Source organism: Chanodichthys erythropterus, chromosome 20 (assembly GCF_024489055.1).
Source record: "Chanodichthys erythropterus isolate Z2021 chromosome 20, ASM2448905v1, whole genome shotgun sequence".
Taxonomy (NCBI): domain Eukaryota; kingdom Metazoa; phylum Chordata; class Actinopteri; order Cypriniformes; family Xenocyprididae; genus Chanodichthys; species Chanodichthys erythropterus.
In genome coordinates this window covers 31,911,430-31,935,374 of record NC_090240.1, presented here as the reverse complement: position 1 = coordinate 31,935,374, position 23,945 = coordinate 31,911,430, and the positions used below count along the sequence as shown (strand labels likewise).

At 34.8% G+C, this 23,945-nt stretch overlaps 2 protein-coding genes across 2 annotated transcripts; one reads left to right on the top strand and one right to left on the bottom strand.

The window, feature by feature from the left end:
• Nucleotides 1–642: 642 nt before the first annotated feature.
• Nucleotides 643–4,027, bottom strand: LOC137008920 (trypsin I-P1-like). Its single transcript, XM_067370706.1, has 5 exons — nucleotides 3,669–4,027; nucleotides 3,093–3,243; nucleotides 2,828–2,969; nucleotides 2,251–2,499; nucleotides 643–795 (listed from the first exon to the last, which is right to left on the bottom strand). The coding sequence occupies exons 1-5, from the start codon at nucleotides 3,715–3,717 to the stop codon at nucleotides 643–645; spliced, it is 744 nt and encodes a 247-aa protein (XP_067226807.1). The 5' UTR covers nucleotides 3,718–4,027.
• Nucleotides 3,182–19,709, top strand: zmp:0000001088 (trypsin). Its single transcript, XM_067370705.1, has 6 exons — nucleotides 3,182–3,234; nucleotides 9,383–9,610; nucleotides 11,216–11,387; nucleotides 15,097–15,238; nucleotides 17,300–17,563; nucleotides 19,539–19,709. Exons 2-6 carry the CDS (start codon nucleotides 9,544–9,546, stop codon nucleotides 19,707–19,709), a joined length of 816 nt encoding a protein of 271 aa, XP_067226806.1. The 5' UTR covers nucleotides 3,182–3,234; nucleotides 9,383–9,543.
• The last annotated feature ends 4,236 nt before the right edge of the window (nucleotides 19,710–23,945 follow it).

Genomic DNA, 23,945 nt, shown 5'->3' with positions numbered 1-23,945 from the left:
ACATTTTCCACTTACTTTGATGTGGTTTAACCATTTATTCTCATACTAGAAAATATTTAATAGAGGTAATGCACAGATGGTAACGAGACGGATGAGTAAAAATGATTCTGTTACTTAGTCCAGAGTTCAGACACTTGTGTGGAAATGATCGCAATAAAGACACAAGTTAGAGCTTGTTGTAAACTTTATGCATTTAAAAACATGACTGTGACAGTTCCATTAATCTTACTGACAGCTGGATTTCTTCCTGGACATTTTCTCTTGAGGTGCATCATGGGATGCTTTTTAAATTGTACTGAAGTAGAGGTACAAGTTTTGTAAAGAAGTTCATATATAGTCACAGCTTATATTTGCCTACATAACTTCAAGCATTTAAGCAAAAGTTTTTAGATCAAAAGAGAAATGAGAAATTCAGTCAGTTGTGTTACATTAAAACAGAAATATAAATGAAAAAGTGCCATAACATTCTGTAAAAGACAACATAAAGTTAATTTAATTGTTTTACTTTAAAAGTCCAAAATATGCATGTTACTCTATAAACTTCTGGATTGATTCATTTAAATGGATCAGTACTTGAAGTAGGATTTACTGTTAAATTACATTCTTTTCTTAATTCTTCCCACATTCTGATGAACATGTGTTTTAGCTTTCAGAGGTGATGATCCAGTCGATCCAGCGGTTGTAGTTCCTGACTTTTGTGTACACACCAGGATAGTATGGAAGAGCACAGCCGATTCCCCATGAAACAATGCCTTCTAAACTCCCATCACAAATGAGCGGGCCGCCGGAATCTCCCTGTGAAAGACAGCGGCATGTGCAAACAGATTACTATTATTATTATTATAATATAGACATTATCCTCATAACACTGGAACAGAAGCAGAATATATATATATATACATACACACGCAACACAAAAAATTTATTTCCAATTAAACAGAAAAAAAAGTGGTCTCACTTCTGGATCCCAATTTTCACTGTTTTTTTTCTTTGTTACTTGCAAAGCTATAAATATTATCTATTGTGTACCTACAGTATGTTACAGATACAGATATCACACCTTGATTTGAACTAACATAAAGAGTCTGAACATAAAGCCCTGAATAGCTGTGCCATATCAGAGTACATCTAACATCTCCCTGAATTGTCAGCAGTTGACCGCACCCTTATTCCCAGAATGCCTTTTTCACAGAAAAGCCATTGGCAGGACCCTTGGGAGGGATTGTGTGCGATCATAAATTAAGGAAACTGCCACAGTTGTCGTGACAAAGCAGGTGTGTGAGGGGTCAAACTAAATTCAGGAAGAGCTCAGAACAGGTTTGAACAACCATAGTGTCAATAAAATAGTGTAATTTTCATTGCATCTAATCAGGGTTTAAAAACCACAAATAAACGAATTAATAAATAAATACACTTTTGTTGCTTAAAATAAAATAAATATTAACTGAAATAAAATAAAACATAAAAATGTGTGTGTGTGTGTGTATGTTGAAACTGTCAATAATAAAATGTGACATTCTGTACGACACCACAGCTATCAGAACAATTTTGTCTTTACTGTTCCAATACTTGTGGAGGAAACTGTATGTAAGCAATAAGGTACGAGAGGCTGTGCTGTGTAGTGAATAAGTCACAGCTGAAGGGCGTTTTTACTTATTCACGATACAGCACTAGCCTCGAGTACATTATTGCTTTTATAAAACGGCTACCACACAATGCAAATATTTAAGACAGAAATATGCATCAATGCAACTTTCACGAAGTAAACTTTTTCTAAAAGCCTTCCTTCCGCTGGAAAAAAATAGTCCCTGACCGTGAACAGCAACAGAAGTTACAGTTTCACGCCATTAGATGGCGGCAAAGACTGTCTTCATGAGTGTGTCAGTCAGTAGCGAAAACTTTTACATTGAAAACACTGAATTGTTGTGAACGCGGAACAAGACGCAACTGACAAATGCTTTGACTAGTGCTGTCAGTCACGGGAAAACCCCTTAACTGTTAAAAGGACAAAATAATACATCAGACATTTAAACTGATTTTTTATTATAAACATAGTGACCTGAAGGAAAATGCTAATAAACTCGCTCACTCGATCTTTTCTCATATATTCTCAATATATATATTGTATTAATACAGTACATAATAAGCATCAATAGTTTTATATCAATAATATCATTTTATATCAAAGTTTGTAATGTGATGAAGAAGTGGAAATGAGTGTTTTGGAAATGAGATCTGCACTTTGATTACCTGGCAGGAGTCTTTCCCCCCGAAGCGTGAGCCTGCACAGATCATGTTGTCGTTGACTCTGAAGTAGTAGTAGTACTGGCAGTTGGGGATGATCTCCACATCTACTGCGCGCAGAACCGGTGACAGATAGAAGCTGTACAGTCGTGTCACTCCCCATCCGCTCACGGTGCACGGTCCAACTAAATCACTGTCTGGGGATGGCAGTGGGGCCGGCTGAACGTTAGCATTAAGTGAAGCTGGAGCACTAAGCTAGGAAAAAATAAATAAGATGTTTTCACATGAGCTGTGTAATTTTTGCATGCAATGATATTTTCCAAACAGGCTTCCCTAAAAAATGTTCCCATCTGCCACTGGGCAAACAAACAGATAGCCCCGCTCCAGAGCTCACTTCATTGGATTGGATTATAATACAAAGCCATTAAAAAAATACAGGTATCAATCGATCACTCCGCATTTAATTGGGATATTGGAGAAATTGTCAAAGAAGAAGAAGAAATTCTGTTGCAGGATTCCTCTTGTCAGTATTTGTAATGTTTCAGTATCAGTAGCTTCTAGTATTTTTTATCATGTTTCCTACCTTAATGAGCAAGATGTCATTGTTAAAAGTTTTTGGATTGTAGGCAAAATGACTGTAGACTCTGGAGACATTATGTATTTGCTCAAATCCCTCTTCTACCATGAGATTGTGCTCACTCAGCACCACCTGAATCACGCTTGCCCTGTTGATCCAAATACAATGAAACAACTAATTAAATAACTTACTTCAATTCAAATAAAATGTTGTTTTAAAACCTTTTGAGTAAATCTATATCAGTGAAGCGATATAGTGTTGCAGTACGTACGGTCTCCAGCAGTGGGCAGCAGTCACCACCCACTGGGGCTGAATGACGGTTCCTCCGCAGTAATGCTTCCGGTCAACCTGAAGAGACACCTGGTACTTGATGGAGTAAGGCACGACCTCTTGACCCCCAATGATCCTTTGTGGTAATGTATCTAGTCAATATAAAGAACAAGAGGAACTCAATATAAGGAACAATGTGGAGTAAATGTTATTCACATTTTGCTGTATAGGCTATATATCCATGATTTTAGAAGAAAATTTATAGATTAGATCATGTTAAAATGCATTCTGATATTTCTGTTATGTAGTCAGAAAACCAGTGACCCACATACCTCAGTTTTAGCTTGTTTATGATTATATACATGTATACGTGATTTTAAATGGCCATTAAAAAAAAATCATGACTTCATATTGAATGCTACATTCTGAAATTTCTAATGTGGATCAGACTTGTGAATGGAAACACAACCTCCTCATATTAGATTAATTACTTATAATTGTGCATACTAAATTGTGTGTAGAACAATGGCATATGGAGTCAAATAATTGCTATTTAATGAAGAATTTAAATGCTTACCTCTGACCAATACAGCGAGCACAAGAAATACCCACAATAACTGAGCCATTCTTCCAGCGCTTTAACAAGAAAAGAGCATCCGAAACTCAAGTAAATATTGTGAAAGCCTGTAATAAATGAAAACGAGTCTCTCAATGAAGTCTTTATGCCTTCTTGCATCCTTCAAAACTGTACAATAGCAACCTGATACAGTTCAGGAGTGCAGAACAAATATCTGATCACGAGATCATGCCACTTTTTTTTTTTTTTTACGAGTTGATGAATGTATTAACAGATTTTCTAATGCCTTTTACAAATAGATTATGAGAAGGAACAGGAAATAAAATATCCGAAGACTCACCAGTGATAATTCCTCACCTTCCAAGCCTTGAATGACCTCCAACTGCTGATTTCTCTTCTCTTAGAGCTTTTATAATGACACCATATCCATGTCCAGTGCTTTTGTGGGCCTGTGAAACAACTAATTGTACGTTTATCCCACAGTATAAGAGACACTGACCTAGTACCTGACAAAGCTGAAGTCCCTCAGTGTCATGTATATCTGATTCAACGCTCTTTACGATCACTTATTGTTTGCTGGTGTTGTGAACAACACCCTGTTCAGTCATTTCAATGGCAGCATTAAATACAATTACTGTGGGTGTTGTCAGTTAAGCGTTTCAAAATATCGCAGCTTGAGTTACATGGACAGAAATGTTTTTAAAGACATGTTTTAAAGTGAATTAGTTATTTTGCATCATTTTGCTTGGATATTACATGTGAATGTTTTTAGCATATTGATTGCATGCAATCATTATAAATAAATTACCCAGAACAAGAAGAGATTTTCAGAATCGGAGCCTGAAATTGTTCCACATTACAAATGATTTGGAGCTAAAGACCCGTCACATTTTAAAGGGATAGTTCACCCAAAAATTTAAATTCTGTCATCATTTACTCACCCTCAAGTTTTTTCTGCTGAACACAAAAGAAGATATTTTGTAGAATGTCTGTAACCAAACGGTTTCTGGACCCCATTGACTTCCATAGTATGGAAAATAAATAAATAAATAAAAATACTATGGAAATCAATGAGGACCAGAAACTGTTTGGTTACCCACATTCTTCAAAATATCTTCTTTTGTGTTCAGCAGAAGAAAGAAATTCATACAGGTTTGGAACAACTGAGAAAATGGTGAGAAAATGATTACATAATTTTTATTTTTGGGTGAACCATCCCTTTTATGGTAATGATGAAGAAGATGAGACACAGGGCTGGGTATTTAAACTCGGGTAATCCAATACTATAGCAAATCAACAAACCAACATGCAGGGGCACAAACAATAATACTGGACATGGAACAGAACAAACTGAGGGACTTAAATACACAAGGATAATGAACCGAACGCGGACAGGTGGGAATACTTAATCAATAACCATAGTAACAAACAAAGAGCAGGAAAATGAAACAAAGGATACACGAAACAATGATAAGCATACTAAAAGTCCTTGAAACTGAAATCAAAACACATCAAAGAATGTATAATGTGACGTTTCATTCACGTCACATCACATCGAGAATCTTGATAATAAGCGATTTGTCGGCAGTTTAGCAGATCAAAACTAAATAAAATGTGCTATAAGAGCAGCAGTTGTTCAATTAAATGTTTATATATTAATAAGCAATGTGGTTATGGAAGAAATTATGATTTTATCAGGTAATGGTACTGAGAAGATGATTATTTACATTTATATGTGATTTTAAATGAGCATTAAAAAAATCATGACTTACTGAATGCTACATTCTGAAATTTCTAAAGTGGATCAGACTTGTGGATGGAAACACAACCTCCTAATATTAGATTAATTACTTATAATTGTGCATACTGCATTGTGTGTAGAACAATGGCATATGGAGAGTCAAATAATATTTAACTTGTTTGTTTGTTTTAACTGACAACATGCTTTTCTCTCCAAAACACATCCAATTTCAAACCATCTTATTGTCTTCAATCCTTAATCCTCCAGCTCACACCCACTCAGACTGTGGGAGTTTTATCAGAACAACGGTTGGCCGCTTACAGACCCGCTTTAAGACTCTCTCGGGAAAAGTTTAACATTATAGGAGCTTTACCGAACATGAAGATAAAATCAGTCTCAGGAGTGGTTAATTTGATACATCAGTATTGAAACTTTGTTACTACTTCCATATGTAGTGTTTTATTTTGTTTGTTTGTACAGAAAATATTGTAATTTTAGTCAGTGTGCAATGCTATACATTTTTCCTTCTTTAATGCAAAAGGATATATGATAATTTAATATAAGTTTAATGATTTTCAGGCCATTTTAAAATAATGCACAAAAACGAGTAATTAAATATAATCTGTTTATTTAAAATTAATTAGATTATGCTAATGTTAAAACTGCTAAATGTGGGATTTTAAAATGGTCTTGAATCATTTTGAAAATAAAATAAAATAGATTTTCAGCTGTAGTTTGATACTTACAGGGAATATAAACTAAAGTTATTTTACATAATTATGTAGAATTTTTGGTTTGGAATCATTTTGCAAATAAAATAATAATAATAAAAAAAATAAACATTCCCTCCTAAACAGCTATAAAAGACTATAAACTTTTATTATATAGTTAACACAGCTATGGAATCTGTAAAATAAAATATTGAATCGTTTTGTTGCATCTGGCCAATACAGCGGTATTGAAACTTTGTGTATATTAGAATTACTTCTTTTTAAAGGTTTAATATTCCATATATTATATTATAATTATATATCATAATTAAATACAATCCTAATGATTTTCAGGCCATTTTAAAATAGAGAGCAAAAATGAGTAATTAATTTTAATTAAACTAAGTCAAATAAATTATCCTCATATTAAAAATGCTAAATGTGGTATTTTAAAATGGTCTGGGATCATTGTGAAAATAAAATAAAATAATAAAACAAAACAAAACAGGTCATCAGCTGTAGTTTGATAATTCAAGGAAATGTCAAGTTATTCCAAATAATTATATTTAACTTTATGGTTTGGAATAATTTTGCAAGTAAAATCAAACAAAATAATAAAATAATTAAAACAGGTCATCAGCTTTAGTTGTTTGTCATCTAAAGTTATTCCACATAATTCAACCCCTCCCAAACTGCTATAAAATACTTTAAATCTTTTTTTTTTTATGGTTACACAACTGGAATCTATAAAATAAAAATGTTGTATACTTGCCAACACTCCCACCATGTGGCAATCTCAGCAGAGCCACATACAGCAGTGCTGTGACATCACCCTAATTACCATGACAAGTGTATTGGTGGATGATCCCATTTAAGAGGTCAGATATTAATGAATGACAATTCATTAAACCAATGATTAATAGTCTTCCGACAACAGAACGGCCCACAAACTCTCTATTAAACCATGACCGGATCCTGAAGGGTTCTGAGCAGTGAATCCAACACAGAAGCCAGAGGCATCATGTCACGATGATGAGGAGGGTGAGGAAGGGGGCTAATCACTCTGTTGTGGTAGCACCAAGAGAACAAGAGATCAAGCGTAAAAATGGCAGCAGTCAGCACCCGGGGGGAACCAGCCATGAGAAAAGAGAGAGAGCGACAATAAAGAGACGTAGACTGTGCTGTGTCAGATTCAGAAGAGATCATTAGCAACACTGGCCAAAGAGATCACCCCGAGAACAAGACAAGGGCTATTTCAGCACCGCACCTTCATTTTTAATGATCCGTGCTCCAGATCTGGGCCAATCCCACAATTCCCAGCAGACAGCGCTTATTAGCAGTTTTTCTGCTGGTCAAATAGTTCAAATTCATACTTGGCCTGTAAATACTTTAATTTGCCTGAATAAACTGATTTATTTATTTATTTATGTTTATTGTGTGAAAAAAAATTAAAAGAATATAAAACTAAATATATGTATATATATATATCTATATCTATATATATATATATATATATATATATATATATATATATATATATATATATATATATATATATATATATATATATATATATATATAATATTTATATATTTTATATATACACTCTAAAAAATGCTGGGTTAAAAACAACCCAAGTTGGGTTGAAAATTGGGTTGTTTAAACCCAGCGGTAGGGTTAAATGTTTGCCCAACCTGCTGGAAAGTTTTATTTTACTCAACTATTGTTTAAAAATCCCCAAAAACCCAATCGCTGGGTTGTTTTTAATCCAGCATTTTTTAGAATTAATATATATATATATATATATAAAATGTTTTACTTGCCTTAAACATAATCCCATGACTGCTATCAATTTATAAACTAAAATAAACTAAACTAAAACAACCAGTTAAAAGCAAAACTGGACATTTAGTTCTGGAAAAATGTTCAAAAGACCATTTGATTTCAGTTTTGAGAATCTTTAGCCTATGAATCTCGCAATTTTAACAAAACCTCATCTACAACTTAAATAGAGATTTAAAATTAAATAATAAAATACAATAACATAAAATAAAACAGTTAAACGTAATTGCAAAAATGGTTCAGAATTGAGTTCCGAAAAATGATCAAATTATCTTTTGTTATGAGATCACAAATGATTTTTTGGCATTTTGACAAATTTCAGCCAATCAGAAATGATTCCCTGCAAACACATCCCATTTCTCACCATCTTATTGTCTTCAATCCTTAATCCTCCAACTCACACCCACTCAGACTGTGGGAGTTTTATCAGAACAACGGTTGACCGCTTACAGACCCGCTTTAAGACTCTCTCTTGGGAAAAGTTTGACATTATAGGATCTTTACCGAACATGAAGATAAAATCAGGCTGTCTCAGGAGTGTCTCAATACTGTCTGATTTGGTTCATTTGATACATCAGTATTGAAACTTTGTTTATATTAGAACTACTTCCGTATGTGTTTTTTTGTTGTTGTTGTTTTTTCATAGAAAATATTTTAATTTGTTTTAGTCAGTGTGCAATGCTGTACATTTTTCTTTCTTTAATGATTTTCAGGCCATTTTAAAATAAAACGAGTAATTAAATTGAATTCATTTACCAAAAATGAAATAAACTATGTTTAATTATGACAATTTTCAGCCTTTCAGAAATGATTCTCGCAATCTCAACAAAACCTCATCTACAACTTGAATAGAAAAGAATAGAAGGCAATTTAAAATAAAATAAAATAAAATAAAATAAAGTAAAACAATAAAATAAAATAAAAAATAACCAGTTAAAAGTAATGGCAAAAATGGCTCAGAATTTAGTTTCGAAAAATGATAAAATTATCATTTGGTACAAGATAACACTTGATTTTTGACTTCATTTTGACAATTTTCAGCCTATCAGAAATCATTCTTGCAATTTCAACAAAACCTCATCTACCACAAGAGAAAAGAATAGAAAGATATTGCTATTAATTTCTATAAATAAATAACCAGTTAAAAGCAATTGTAAGAATGTTTCAGAATTTAAGAACACTCAAAATGTTACTCAAGTAGATCATTTCTGGGGCCTACATTTGTAATATAAATCAAAAAGGCGTTTTCAAGAAAGAACAATTGAAAGATACAGTAAATCCTAGAGTTTTTTCAACTGTAGAATTTAATCTGCGATGTGACGCAAATAGCATGTGACGTAAGCAATCCTAAATCAGACCCAAAACAAAAGTTCACAAGTTTGTTTAAGCATGCTTCAATTATATATTGTTCCCATTCTCAGACGACATTGTGGCCATGGAGACGGAAATAGGAACTAGGAAACCCGAGAATGCAGAGGTAATCCTTCCCCAGGTGTGGAATCAGAGTACCTGAAGCAAAGCTCCTCTCAGTCTGGTCTGCACCTGTGCATGTGTCTGTCTCTGTGGCTGCGTCTCCATCAGTATGAACCTGCCGCTTCTTCTGCTGTGTGTCCTCCTGGAGCTCCTCGCGGTGAGCTCCATGCGGTTGGGTAAGTAAAAGATTTAGACTTCAATCCTACAAAATCCTTTCAGTGCATTAACATGATATAGCGGCTTGAGTGCTGTGCATTGTGGAGCAGTTGTATACTGTAACTCGAGCAAATCTGAGAGTCACGTTTTTACTTCAAAATGCTTTGGTGATGTGAATAATATAAGAAAATTTTAAAATGCCAATGGAAAATTTACTGTGTCTGTCTTTTTATTATTTAAAGAAGTTTTATGATTTAAAATTAAAAAAAATATGAATGCAAAAATTTAGACTCAAGTTGTCAATTAGAAAACTTAAAAATAAAATAATTTACAGGTAGGGGAAAACACAATGAGATCTCTTTAATATCTCAATCGTTCTTTTTATAACAAAAGATCACATGGAGAACAGATTAAATCTTAAGCCTCCTTATTCTTATGACTTTCAGAGACTGCAATAAGATCTCAAAATGAGTTTCTTCAAGACTTGCTTCTCAAATTCATCCAAGACAAACATTTTCTGAGCTTTATTGTATTTTTTACAATGTTACAGATGCTAATACTTAGAGTAGAAATATAAGTGAAATCTCCTGAGCTACAAAATAAAAAAAGCGAGATATTTATGGGTCTTTCCAGTGACGGCTTTTAATACTGTGTAGCTTTTTTTCTTACTTGTCTAGCTGAGGTTTTCTCAGCGCTTTGATTTATTACAAAAATGAAATATGAGGACAAAGTTAAGTTTAGTTTCATTGATAGATGGGCCCTTCATCCTGACAGCCTGCATCTTCACCGAAGGAAATCCAAAGCAAATTGTTTTTCAGTTCCAACATAAAAAAGCCCTAAAATGCAATTCTAAAGTTTAGAATGCACGTGAAAGATGAATTAATCCATCTGATAATCGAATCTAACGTAAAAACACGTGCTGAATTATAAAAACATACCAAAGACATTTAATTCCCCGAACGCTGTAATTTAAATCCCTAAACATTGAACTTCAGCATTGTTTACTGTTTTTCGGTACTTCACGACATAAAACGGCATACAATGGACATACATAACCTCTCCATGTGCATTGTGCGCTTTAACGTTTAGGATTTCCTCACGTTGAGAGCTTCATAAAGCAATCAGATAAAGGTCACGCTGCTGCCAATCCTCGTGAGGTCCAAGGTCATTCAATCAAGGTTACATAATAGGTTTGATCGGTATGTGTTTCACACGGCTGCAAATATTGTATAGGATTACTTGAACCGCAGCACGTACAACTGCCTAATTGTTACACTGTGATCAAAATGCCCAAGGGCAACATTTCTATATACCAGAGATGACTCTCCAGTCACCTGCTAACGGCTTCATTCAAATCAAACGCAGTGTCTATTCATGACGCACATGTCAGGAAATGATAGTCTTCTGTTGACAGATTTAGATAGGGAAAAACCCATATTGTTTACTATGTATTGTTAAGTATTGACTTACTGTATGGCAGATTTAGCAACCTTAAGTTACACACTTTCCTTTTCGAGACAAAAGTGTAGATCCACGTGCACACATGTCTCCGCTGTGTGAAAGGAAAATCTAGACTAATATCACTGAGATTAAAGATGCTGTCAACATAATCACGTGTCTCTTAGATGGTTTCACAGGTCTGGATCTGGCGGTGACCCGTATCGTGGGTGGATATGCCCCGACGCCGTACTCTATCAAGTACATCGTGTCCATTCAGAGCGCTACGGGCCAGCACTTGTGTGGCGGGACCTTAATTAACAAATACTGGGTGCTGACCGCAGCACACTGCAATATAGGGTAAGATGAGCATCACTGGATACAGAACTGATGCGCTGTGATTGGGCATTTTTACATACAAGCATTTCAGTATGAGATATGAGTTTCGTCAGTGGGTATTTCCATTTGGTGCCGGTTAGGAGGCACAGCGAATAGATGTTGCGTTCACCTGGGGTGGTAACCATAGCAACAGTTTGGCACAAAAATATGTTTTAAAGGGTTAGTTCACCCAAAAATGAAAATTCTGTCATTTATTATTCACCCTCATGCCGTTCCACACCTGTAAAACCTTTGTTAATCTTCGGAACACAAATTAAGATATTTTAGTTGAAATCCGATGGCTCAGTGAGGCCTCCATAGGGAGCAATGACATTTCCTCTCTCAAGATCCATAAAGGTACTAAAAACATATTTAAATCAGTTCATGTGAGTACAGTGGTTCAATATCAATATATATGAAGAGTTTATTTGCAAAAACAGATAACTCCATTTTTATGAATTCTCACAAATCATGTTTTTTTTATTGTGCATTCCAAGTAATAACAATCAATAAGTAATGATAACTCTAAAAAAATACAGGTAAATTAAAAAATTAAAATTCATTGAAAGTATGTTTTATATATATATTCAAAGTTTGTTTTTTATCAAAAGCAGATAACTCCAACAGTCGTTTTTTGGGGCAAAAGCAGATAACTCCACATTTCATGTTTCATAGTTAAACAAAACCCAAGCAATTGCATTTAAAACACTCTCAAACACACATGTGCACACAAACGCACGCACACACCCACCCAGTTTAGGTTTTGGTTCCTTGTGGGGACATTGGCGTAAATTCCATACGCGCGCACGCACGCACGCACACACACACAAACAGATCGGCACACACATACACACACACACACACACACGCACGCTCTCTCTCTCGCTCTCTCTCTCTCAAACACACACACACACACACACACAGATCGGCACACACGCACTCATCCACACACGCACGTGCACGCGCGCGCACACACACATACAAGCAAAAGGACAACAAATTTTTCAGCATGTAAGTCGTGTATGGTGTACAAGGACTTACAGGAGTCGAAATCATAAATCCTCGATCACTTTTAGTGAGCTTTGATAAAACTTCCCTCAGCTAGCGTGTCTTTTTGAAGTGACTAGAAGCCTTGTTTGTCACCTGACCTGAATACTTCGCGCTGATTCGCTAAAACGGACTTATCGGTTTCTGTCTGTACACAAACAACAAGGGCGCTTGTCGGCTTCTGCTGTAAAACGTGAACTTGCGATGCCTGAAAGTGGGCAAAACCGGCTCTTCTGACAAAATGGATTTAGGGTACAGAACGTGCTATATTTGGAGAATAATGCACAGCACTTAGTTCATTTTTTTTTTTTAAATGGCGTTTATCGGTTTTTGCAAATGAACTCTTCATATTTTTTTAATCAAATTTTTTTTTTTTTTTTTTTTTTTTTTTTTTTTGCTGAACAATGAAATTCTATTCTGCAAAACAATTTTACCTGCGGGTACGAAATAAAGAGACCTTGACCTTGACCTTAATATTATAAAGTGACGAGAACATTTTTGGTGTGCCAAAAAAAATAAATAACGACTTATTTAGTGATGGCCGATTTCAAAACACTGCTTGCATCGGTGCACAAATGAATCAGTGTCGAATCTGCTGTTCGGAGCGCCAAAGTCATGTGATTTCAGCCGTTGGCAGTTTGACACACGATCCGAATCATGATTCGATACACTGATTCATTTGTGCTCCGATGTAAGCAGTGTTTTGAAATCGGCCATCACTAAATAAGTTGTTATTTTGTTTTTTTATGCTGCACCAAAAATATTCTTGTCGCTTTACAATATTAATATTGAACCACTGTACTCACATGAACTGATTTAAATATGTTTTTAGTACCTTTATGGATCTTGAGAGAGGAAGTGTCATTTCTCCCTATGGAGGCCTCACAGAGCCATCGGATTTCAACTAAAATATCTTAATTTGTGTTCTGAAGATTAATGAAGGTCTTACAGGTGTGGAACGACATGAGGGTGAGTAATAAATGACATTGTTTTCATTTTTGGGTAAACTAACCCTTTAAGAATGTTTTGTAAACATTCCAATTAAGTTATGAAAATGTTATTGCTGAATGTTCTCTGAACGTCCAGTTTTTGAATGTTTTAAAAATGTTTTTTCGTTTAGGAAACATTCCATTTTATCATTCTTCAAACATTATGGGAATGTTACATTTGAATGTTCTATGAACATTCTGAAACAAGTAGAAACATTTAAAAAATGCTAGATGAACATCCAAATAAAACATAATAGAAAAAAGCCTTCCATGAATGATGCATAAATGTGACCCTGGAGGTCATAAGGGTCCATGTTTTGAAATTGAGTTTGTTTTAATACCTCACCCACAGTACAACAGAGCCACCAATAACTCAGACATTAGCTGAATAAATAATCTTTCCATTGATTTATGGTTTGTTATGATAGGACAATATTTGGCCGAGATACAACTATTTGAAAATCTGGAGAAAAAAAAAAAAAAATCAAAATACTGAGAAAATCACCTTTAAAGTTGTCCAAATAAAGTCCTTAGCAATGCATATCCACTCACAAAAATACATTTTTGATATATTTACAGTAGGAAAATGACAAAATATCTTCAAGATCTTTACTTAATATCCTAATGATTTTTGGCATAAAAGAAAAGTTTATAATTTTGAGCAGTACAATGTATTGTTGGCTATTGCTACAAATATACCCTTGCAACTTATAACTGGATTTGTTGTCCAGGCTCACAAATACAAAAAAAAAAAAAAATCTAATATTTTTAGAACATTATTAATGACCAGATAACTTTGAACAAACATTCTATTAACATTACTGGAATAAAGTTTGTTCGTTACTCTGAACCTTGCCAGAACGTTAGCTAAAGTCCTGAGAACGTTTCCTGTAAATTGGGTTACTGCCATTATTTCTTTTCATTATAGATTTTAAAAAAATATAACATATTAAATATGATTTAAATATAGGTTATCTAGTAAATTTAACAATTAACATTCACTTTTACGGGATGTTATGTTGGCGCTTGCATTTTATAACTCATAACTGTATAAGTGATATAATGTTAATATACCAAGCTACTTGAACTTCCATAATCTGAATAATGCAGGTGGTAAAAATAAAGATTCTTTATTGGCATCAATGGTTCCATAAAGAGCCTTTAACATCCACGGAACCTTTCATTGGATTAAAGGGACTTTATAGTGGGAAAAGGTTCTTTAGATTATTAAAATGTTCTTTACACTAAGAAAAAAGGGTTCTTTTAAGAACTGTTCACTAAAAGGTTGCTTGTGGAACCAAAAATGGTTCTTCTATGGCATCACTGTAAACAAACAAACAAAACGTTTGGAATCTTTATTTTTAAGAGTGTAATGTACTGAAAAAAATACATAAATAATAATAAAATATTTGTGTCATGCAGGGACTTCTGAGAATGTCTTTTTACTGGTTTCAACAGTAAATTATATGGTTATTCGAAATATGCACTTTTCATAGTAAAAGTACATATAATGCATCGTCATTTTTTGTAAACGTATATGATAAAGGTAATTTACGATGAACAGGTTTTGACAGTGTATTTTACATTTAATTTTGTGTTTTTGAACTTTAATAGTCATTCAGTTGTTAAAAATCAGTGTTTGTTTGTGTCTCAAGGGAGGCAAACATGAGGATCGTGGCCGGAGATTATTCTGTGGGATTATATGAGGGGACGGAGCAGTTTCGCAGACCTCATGTTTTAATACCTCACCCACAGTACAACAAAGCCACCAATAACGCAGACATCATGCTCATTAAGGTGAGGCAGTGGAATCAATGCTCCTGTGTTACACTGACTGACTCACTGTGAATCATTGATTCTTTTCATGCATACAAAATGAACACGACAATCCAGCACGAGTTCGATTACATGAAGTGATGTATCTCTTAGTAATCAGTAATTCAACAATACTGCATAAATTTTTACATATCTAAAGTAATTAAAATGGTATACTTTTATATTAAACACATTATACTATATAATTTTTTAGTATATTAACAGAATAGATTAAATGTTTCAGTTTTAGTATACGAGCAAAACATTTCTTAACATTAGTTAACTTCATTAGTTAACATGAACTAGCAATGAACAACTCTTCTACAGCATTTATTAATCTGAGTTAAAGTTTATATCTACATACATTTTTGAAATCAAAAGTTGTATTTATTAAGTATGGATAATCCACGGCTAGCTGTGCATTAAACTGTTTTAATGCACGACGTGGAGGCAAAGAATTATTTTTTTTATTATTTTTGTCTATCATAATACTATCAACACAGTAAAAATTCTCGAAATAGGCTCAATTAAAGGGTTAGTTCACCCAAAAACTCTGTCATTAATTACTCACCCTCATGTCATTTCACACCCGTAGGACCTTCGTTCATCTTCGGAACACAAACTAAGATATTTTTGATGAAATCAGTGAGGCCTGCATTGCCAGCAAGATGATTAACTCTTTCAGATGTCCAGAAAGCTACTAAAGACACATTTAAAACAGTTCATGTGACTACAGTGGTTCAACCTTAATGTTATGAAGCGACGAGAATACTTTTTGTGCGCCAAAAAACTAAATAACGACTTTATTCAACAATATCTAGTGATGCACGATTTCAAAACACTGCTTCATGAAGCTTTACGAATCTTTTGTTTCGATTCAGTGGTTCGGAGCGTGTATCAAACTGCCAGTCACACCCCCCAGTGGTGAACCATTGAAATTTCGAAACACTTATGACATAACGAAGCCTCGTTTATTGAAATCACATGACTTTCAGGCTCTGAACCACTGATTCGAAACAAAAGATTCATAAAGCTTCGAAGCTTCATGAAGCAGTGTTTGAAATCAGCCATCATTAGATATTGTTGAATAAAGTCGTTATTTTGTTTTTTTGGTGCAAAAAAAGTATTCTCGTCGCTTCATAACATTAAGGTTGAACAGCTGTAGTCACATGAACTGTTTTAAATATGTCTTTAGTAGCTTTCTGAGCATCTGAAAGTGTTAATTATCTTGCTGACAATGCAGGCCTCACTGAGCCAAATATGAATATAGTAGTACGTATATAGTATGAATTTTTGTATAAAAAATGAAACTGTAGGCTTATACCGCTAAATGACATTAAACATCCATGCAGGAACAGAATGTCACTGACTGATGACGGTTTCGGTAGCCTACATCTCTCCACCAAAATTCAACCACAAAGGCTGAATGTTCTCTCTGAAGGTACACTCTTGGCTGGGATGCAAAGAACATATTGTGCCAGGTTGCTCAGGGCAGGGAACTGGGAACTGTGTGAACACCACCACTGCAGAAAGTTTTGTTCACTTCAAGTTCAAGCATGGATACGCTGTTGTCAAAAGGTGTTGGGAGTGGCTGGGCTATTGCCCACTCCTGTCCAAAGAGTTACCAGAGTTACCGACCGCTACCTTCTTTCATTGGGAAATTTAATGCCAAGCCACAAGAAATCGGATCAGGTCCCGCAGTTCCCACGGGAATGCAGATCTCTAGTGTAAATTACCTGCGTCTGTCTCTCTATACGAAGCTGTGAGTTTAATTACTTCAAAACCAGCGATGTTACCGCCTCATTGCTGAGAAATATAAGCGCGATTATGCAGCGTGATTCCCATCTCTGTGTGTATGAGTGATGTGTTTGTATGTGCTTCAGTGAAAACAACAGAACTGTGATTAAACTGACTTGGAACTAACTGTGCATTAAATGGTTTTAATTGCACACCTTCCAGCCAATTAGAATCGAGTATTCAGACAGAACACTTAACGTATGCTTTATGGGTCCTATTAATTATTTCTTTTTCTCACCTGTGTAGCTGCAGTCTCCGGTCTATCTGAACAGCTACGTGTCTCTTGCGCCGCTGCCTCGGCAGGACGCCATGGTGGCCGTGGGTCGCGTGTGCAGGGTGTCCGGATGGGGCTTCACCACTCCAACGGGAGGAATCCCTGCAACGATGCAGACGGTGAAGCTGCCCATAGTGTCCACCGCAGTGTGTAACGGCACAGACTCTTTTAATGGAAACATCACAGAGAATATGATCTGTGCAGGATACAGCGCAGGAGGAAAAGATGCATGTAAGGTGAGACAATCGATTACTGCTTCACATGCACTTAATGTGAATGGCAATTATCATGGACTGAACTTTGACATTAAATGGATAGTTCACCCAAAAATGAAAATTCTGTCGTCATTTACTCACCTGTATGAGTTTCTTTCTTCCGCTGAACACAAAAGAAGATATTTTGAAGAATATGTGTAACCAAACATTTGATGGGTCCCATTGACTTCCATACTATGGAAAAAATGCTATGGATTACTATGGACTATCTCTATAAATGCTTAATTGGAAATGTGGTAATAAATTAAAAAAGTATTTGGAATAAACCAGTAGGTTACTGTTAGCACAATTTTAAGACTGGACTTTGACTTTGTTGTCATCTTATTTTCATTCATTATTTGGATATTGCATTGCCAATTATAAAACTGTTTACTGTATAAATTTAATTGGTTGCACTTCTGACTGCACTAACTGACTGGGTCTAATTAAAAATGCGTTGCCTAACTATTCAGTTAAATAAATAATTTAAAAGTTAAATGGAGCTCATTTAATCAGATAGAAACTTTCTAATAAGCTAATGAGGTGTTAATTAAACAAAATAATACAGAAGAGGATTAGGGCCAAGCAATAATAAAAAAATAAAACCATCTCGAGATTAAAGTTGTTAAATTTCGAGAATAAAGTCGAAATAAAATGTTGAGAATAAAAGAGAAAAAACTCGTTAAATTTCAAGAAAAAAATCGAGATAAAATGTTGTGAATTAACTCATTAAATTATGAGAACAAATTTGTTAAATTTCGAGAAAAAAGTCGAGATAAAATGTTGAGAATAACCTCATTAAATTATGAGAAAAAGTCATTAAATTACGAGAAAAAGTTGTTAAATTATGAGAACAAATTCGTTAAATTATGAGAAAAATGTCATTAAATTTCAAGAAAAAAGTCGAAATAAAATGTTGAGAATAAACTCATTAAATTATGAGAATAACGTCATTAAATTACGAGAAAAAGTCGTTAATTTGTAATTTAACGAATTTGTTCTCGTAATTTAATGACTTTATTCTCAACATTTTATCTTGACTTTTTTCTTGAAATGTAACGAGTTTTTTCTCGTAATTTAACGAGTTTTATCTCAACATTTTATATCGACTTTTTTCTCGAAAAATTTTACAAGTTTTTTCTCGTAATTTAACAAGTTTATTCTCAACATTTTATCTCAACCTTTTTCTCGAAATTTAACAACTTTAATCTCGAGATGGTTTTATTTTTTTATTATTGCTTGGCCCTAATCCTCTTCCGTAAAATAATGAATAAATCGAAGCTTGACATTTTATCTGATGAGTGTATGTGATAAATATTATTCAGAATCTGGTAGAAATTAAGGACTTGTCAAAAAATAAGTAAGAAACAAATAAGTAAAAGAAAATCTTTAAGATTTTTAAATGTTGTAAAAAGTCACTAATGCTCACCAAGGCTGCAATAATTTGATAAAAGAAATTGTGATTACAATGTACAATAATAATCATGGCAAAAGCTAAATTTTCAGCATCATTACTTCAGTGTCACATGACACTTCAGAAATCATTCTAATATGCTGATTTGCTTTAATGTCATTTTTAATCAATTTAATGCATCCTTGCTGAATAAAGACACAATTTTTTCAAATAAATAAAATCTTACTGACCCCAAACTTTTAAATGGTGGTGTAAATAAATAAATAAATAATGTACTCTCTAATCCAAATCAATTTTTGATGGATAAAAATCAATTCCCATTCCATTTCTTGCTAAAAAGCAGCAGCTTTGCTGGCATTAAAATGTGTCAAGTTCACCAATAACACTGAAATAAAAAGAAATGTAATTAAATTTATAGCAAAGGCAATATGTCTCACATCACTGTGAGTTTCACCTTCTAGTTCTAGTTTGACCTCCTTCACTCTTGCACACCATCTCACCATCCTGTCCAAAATCACATTAACATTATTGTCTTTTCTGCAGGGGGATTCTGGAGGACCGCTGGTGTGCGAGGGCCGCGTCTACGGCATCGTCTCCTGGGGAAATGGCTGTGCTGATGCCCAGTACCCTGGCGTCTACACTTCCGTCTCAAGGTTTCGCCAGTGGATCGATGGAACTATATTTGGCTTTTATGGAAGGTGCCTCAAGTATTAGACTGCAGTGTTACCCCAGCACTCCCCTAATCGAACTTGAAACAGCCTCGAAACATGCCAACTTGTACATGAATATTTGAAAAGTTAGTGAACTTTGTTATTCAGAAGAGTACACTGCTCTTCTGAAACAGCACATCTGTTCCTCAACGACCGGTAGACCTTTTTTTTAAACAATAGTTTGTGCAAACTGTTCCTTAAATGTGCCATAATGCTGCTTCTCTGCAAAGTCAGTGAAAACTAAAAATAGAAAGCTGAAAGAATATTTTCCAACAAACGAAACAAATTACAAACTTTTTTTTTATGGAATGATACTTGAGAGAACTACCTATTCAACATTAAAATCAATGCAAACAGACTTTCATTTGGACTATAATCAAACCAGTTACATATTTTAAGACTAAGCATTTTGTGAGTGCCTACAAGTCGGATGCAAGGTAAAGGAATAGTTCACACAAAAATGAAGTTATCATTTACTCACCCTCATTTTTTGACGAACCTGTATGAATTTGCCTTTATTTCTTTCATCCGTGGTACACGAAATGAATCACTGAATGTACAAGTCAAGGTTGTAGGCAAGACTGAATGCCCTGCTGAACCCGGCTTGCTTGTCTTCAGTGATAGAGGGGTTTTAGGCACTTTCATCTGGTCAGCCTTGGAGACCATCTCAAACTAGCTAAATCACATCTGGTTTAAATGTGTGTGTGTGAGTGTTTTTTAAAGGTGTGGATATCATACCTCATGATTTAGTCTCAAAAGAATTTGATGTAAAATTAATAAAACATTTCTCATTAAGTTTTTTTTTTTTTAATAAATAAATTCATACTGAAATCTCTGACTTTTGATATCAAATCTCAGCACGGTTTGAGACACTCTTTCTGTGGCCTTTTTCTAAGAAAAAAAAAAAAGCAGAAGATTCATGCAAAAGTCTTAGTTTAATCTCACTGCTACCTAGGAGACGCAATAGAGATATTCAAGAGATCTCATCTGTGATTTTTTTCTTCTATAGTCTAGTTTTAATAGTCTGCCTGTAGTCTACCTTTAGTGTTCAGTCTGTTCCCTATCATCTGTTCTCTTGTGTTGATGTTTACCACATGAATGGCTGTATTTAGGCTATTCTTCCAGGCAGGCATGAACGTGATTCCAAGAAGGAGTGGCTGAAATCTGGACATATTAAACCACACCTGATAGGTCATCTGAGGCCATATCAGCACACCATAAATACTGCACGCCCTGCTTTTGACAACTCTCAAATTACACAACTAGGGAGATGTCCTTCAGCTTAAGGGAGTGTCCTTCATCCAGTGATGGATATGAGGCTCCAGCCTTAAGGATTACATAAAAAGATATCTCTATTGTGAAAGCCATAACTTGAACACGTCACAGTGGACTTTGAAAACCTATCGCGTAACACATTCAGCCATAGTCTCGTACAAGGAGCATTTCAAAGGAAATCTGAAGTTTTTGTTGTGCAGATTTTCACATTGTAGGATTTAGCACGGACTAACAGTAGTCTCATGATCGCAACTCTCAGGGGAATCTGGCTTTTTTGTCAAATAGACAAAACATGTCATGTAACAGTGAGATGTGTCTGAAATTAGGCCAGCCTTATCAGTTTTTCCCTTGTCTAGTTTGAGACAAAATTTACGAAGTACAACGCGTGCATAGAACTGAACTGTCAGGTGTAGTTTAGCATTTGGATGCTCAAATCAAAAATAAAATGATTTTAGCATTAGATACATTTTTTTTTGAAGATATACTGTGTATATATAGCCCAAGCACATAAAGAAAAATGTTTCACAATAATACGTTTGTTAGGTTTTAAATGAAAAAATAATAGAGATGGTTTTGAACTTTTTGGTGGACATACATTAGTGGAAACAGTTTGTGCATAACAATGTATTTCTGTGCCTCTGTATATGAAAAAAAAAATAGAATGACAGAACAATAGAACAATAGAATGATAGAACGATAGAACAATAGAATGATAGAACGATAGAACAATAGATAGAACGATAGATAGATAGATAGATAGATAGATAGATAGATAGATAGATAGATAGATAGATAGATAGATAGATAGATAGATAGATAGATAGATAGATAGATAGATAGATAGGATGCGTATGTTATATTATAATCTATATTATACCATGCACACCATATAATCAAGATAATTTTGCAGTGATCTATGAGGATTTATGACTCCAAACCACAAGAGGGCAATTAATCCACATCCATTACAATAAAGTCATGTGGGATCTTTTGTTGTACAATATCCATACAGAATGTGCTGTTATTCTTGGCAGAAATACAAAAGAACCTTGTGTCTGTCTTTCTTCTCTGCCTTTGGTTGGCCAGCTGCCCCATGGCTGACAGGAGACCGCTCTGCTGGACAGAACAAAATATTCTGACTCCAGATCAGCATGACATCGTAAGAGACCTCTTCCTGACTGATGCGGTGTTGCATTGCTCTCTGAAAATCAGGCACAATTACGAAGTGAGGATGATAAACATGTAACACTGTAAAAGTTAAGGTAAGTTAAAGTCAGCATGAAACGGAAGTTGCAATAATCTTTTCTTCCCCAATGCTGAATCTGTGACATAGATCCGAGACGGACTGAAATGGCTTCTGAAACAAAGAAAAAATTAGGGCAGGACTTGATTTTGTCCATGATTGGATGCGGTTGGATGGTTGTGGTTTGTTATTGGTTGACCTCATGTGATTGATAGGTTGCCCCGCCCTTGTGCCAGTAAACACGTCAACAGAGAAGAAAAGAGATGATGCTGCAAAAGGGAGGAAGAGTTATTTTACTTAAAGAAAATGATGTGCATGGAGAAATCATTTATAATAAATAGGTATTTATGACTTTAAGGTAACTCAAACTACTTTAGAAAACAAATTGCCTTAAACCATTTACGTTGAACAACCTATATTTATGAGTACTGAAAATGTACATAATTTGAGTCCACAAAAAGAGAGTATTTTTTAATCTTAAAGGTGCCCTAGAACTTTTTTTAAAAAGATGTAATATAAGTCTAAGGTGTCCCCTGAATGTGTCTGTGAAGTTTCAGCTCAAAATACCCCATAGATTTTTTTTAAATTCATTAATTCACTGCCTATTTTGGGGCATAATTAGAAATGAGCCGATTCAGGGTGTGTGGCCCTTTAAATCTGGTGCTCCACGCCCCAAGAGCTCGCGCTTGCCTTAAACAACATAAAATAAAAGTTCAAACAACTAATATAACCCTCAAAATGGATCTTTACAAAGTTTCGTCATGCAGCATGTCTAATCGCGTAAGTACAGTGTTTAATTTGATATTTACATTTGATTCTGAACGAGTTTGATAGTGCTCCATGGCTAACGGCTAATGCTACACTGTTGGAGAGATTTATAAAGAATGAAGTTGTGTTTATGAATTATACAGACTGCAAGTGTTTAGTAATGGAAATAGCGACGGCTCTTGTCTCCATGAATACAGTAAGAAACAATGGTAATTTAACCACATTTAACAGTACATTAGCAACATGCTAACGAAACATTTAGAAAGACAATTTACAAATATCACTAAAAATATAATTTTATCATGAATCATATCAGTTATTATTGCTCCATCTGCCATTTTTTGCTATTGTTCCTGCTTGCTTACCTAGTCTGATGGTTCAGCTGTGCACAGATCCAGACGTTAATACTGGCTGCCCTTGTCTAATGTCTTTCATAATGTTGGGAACATGAGCTGGCATATGCAAATATTGGGGGCGTACACCTCGACTGTTACGTAACAGTCGGTGTTATGTTGAGATTCGCCTGTTCTTCGGAGTTCTTTTAAACAAATGAGATTTATATAAGAAGGAGGAAACAATGGTGTTTGAGACTCACTGTATGTCTTTTCCATGTACTGAACTCTTGTTATTTAACTATGCCAAGATAAATTCAATTTTTGAATCTAGGGCACCTTTAAATTAAAATACAAATACACTCAAGTACACTTAGGGAATGTGTGAATCCACTTTTGGTAGTTTAATGACAGGAAAAATGGTCGGCGTGCCCGGTGCGTGGTCTAAAAGGGTTGTCCCTATTCTCTTAATGAGTAATGGGTGTGTTTTGGGCATAACGTGCAATAAACCAATCAGAGTCTCATCTCCCATTCCCTTTAAAAGCCAGTTCCGCTAGCGCCATGGCGGATTCGCTATTTAGATGGCGGAATTTGCAAGTGGAAAAACTCAACACTTCTCGTG

Excerpts from the sequence above, each read along its gene's own strand:
- LOC137008920 (XM_067370706.1), bottom strand. The coding sequence starts at position 3,717 with ATGGCTCAGTTATTGTGGGTATTTCTTGTGCTCGCTGTATTGGTCAGA. Across the intron at positions 2,500-2,827 it reads ATGACATCTTGCTCATTAAG|CTTAGTGCTCCAGCTTCACT; the intron begins GTAGGAAACATG and ends ATTTTTTCCTAG. Across the intron at positions 796-2,250 it reads GGGGGAAAGACTCCTGCCAG|GGAGATTCCGGCGGCCCGCT; the intron begins GTAATCAAAGTG and ends TGTCTTTCACAG.
- zmp:0000001088 (XM_067370705.1), top strand. The coding sequence starts at position 9,544 with ATGAACCTGCCGCTTCTTCTGCTGTGTGTCCTCCTGGAGCTCCTCGCG. Across the intron at positions 15,239-17,299 it reads CAGACATCATGCTCATTAAG|CTGCAGTCTCCGGTCTATCT; the intron begins GTGAGGCAGTGG and ends TCACCTGTGTAG. Across the intron at positions 17,564-19,538 it reads GAGGAAAAGATGCATGTAAG|GGGGATTCTGGAGGACCGCT; the intron begins GTGAGACAATCG and ends TCTTTTCTGCAG.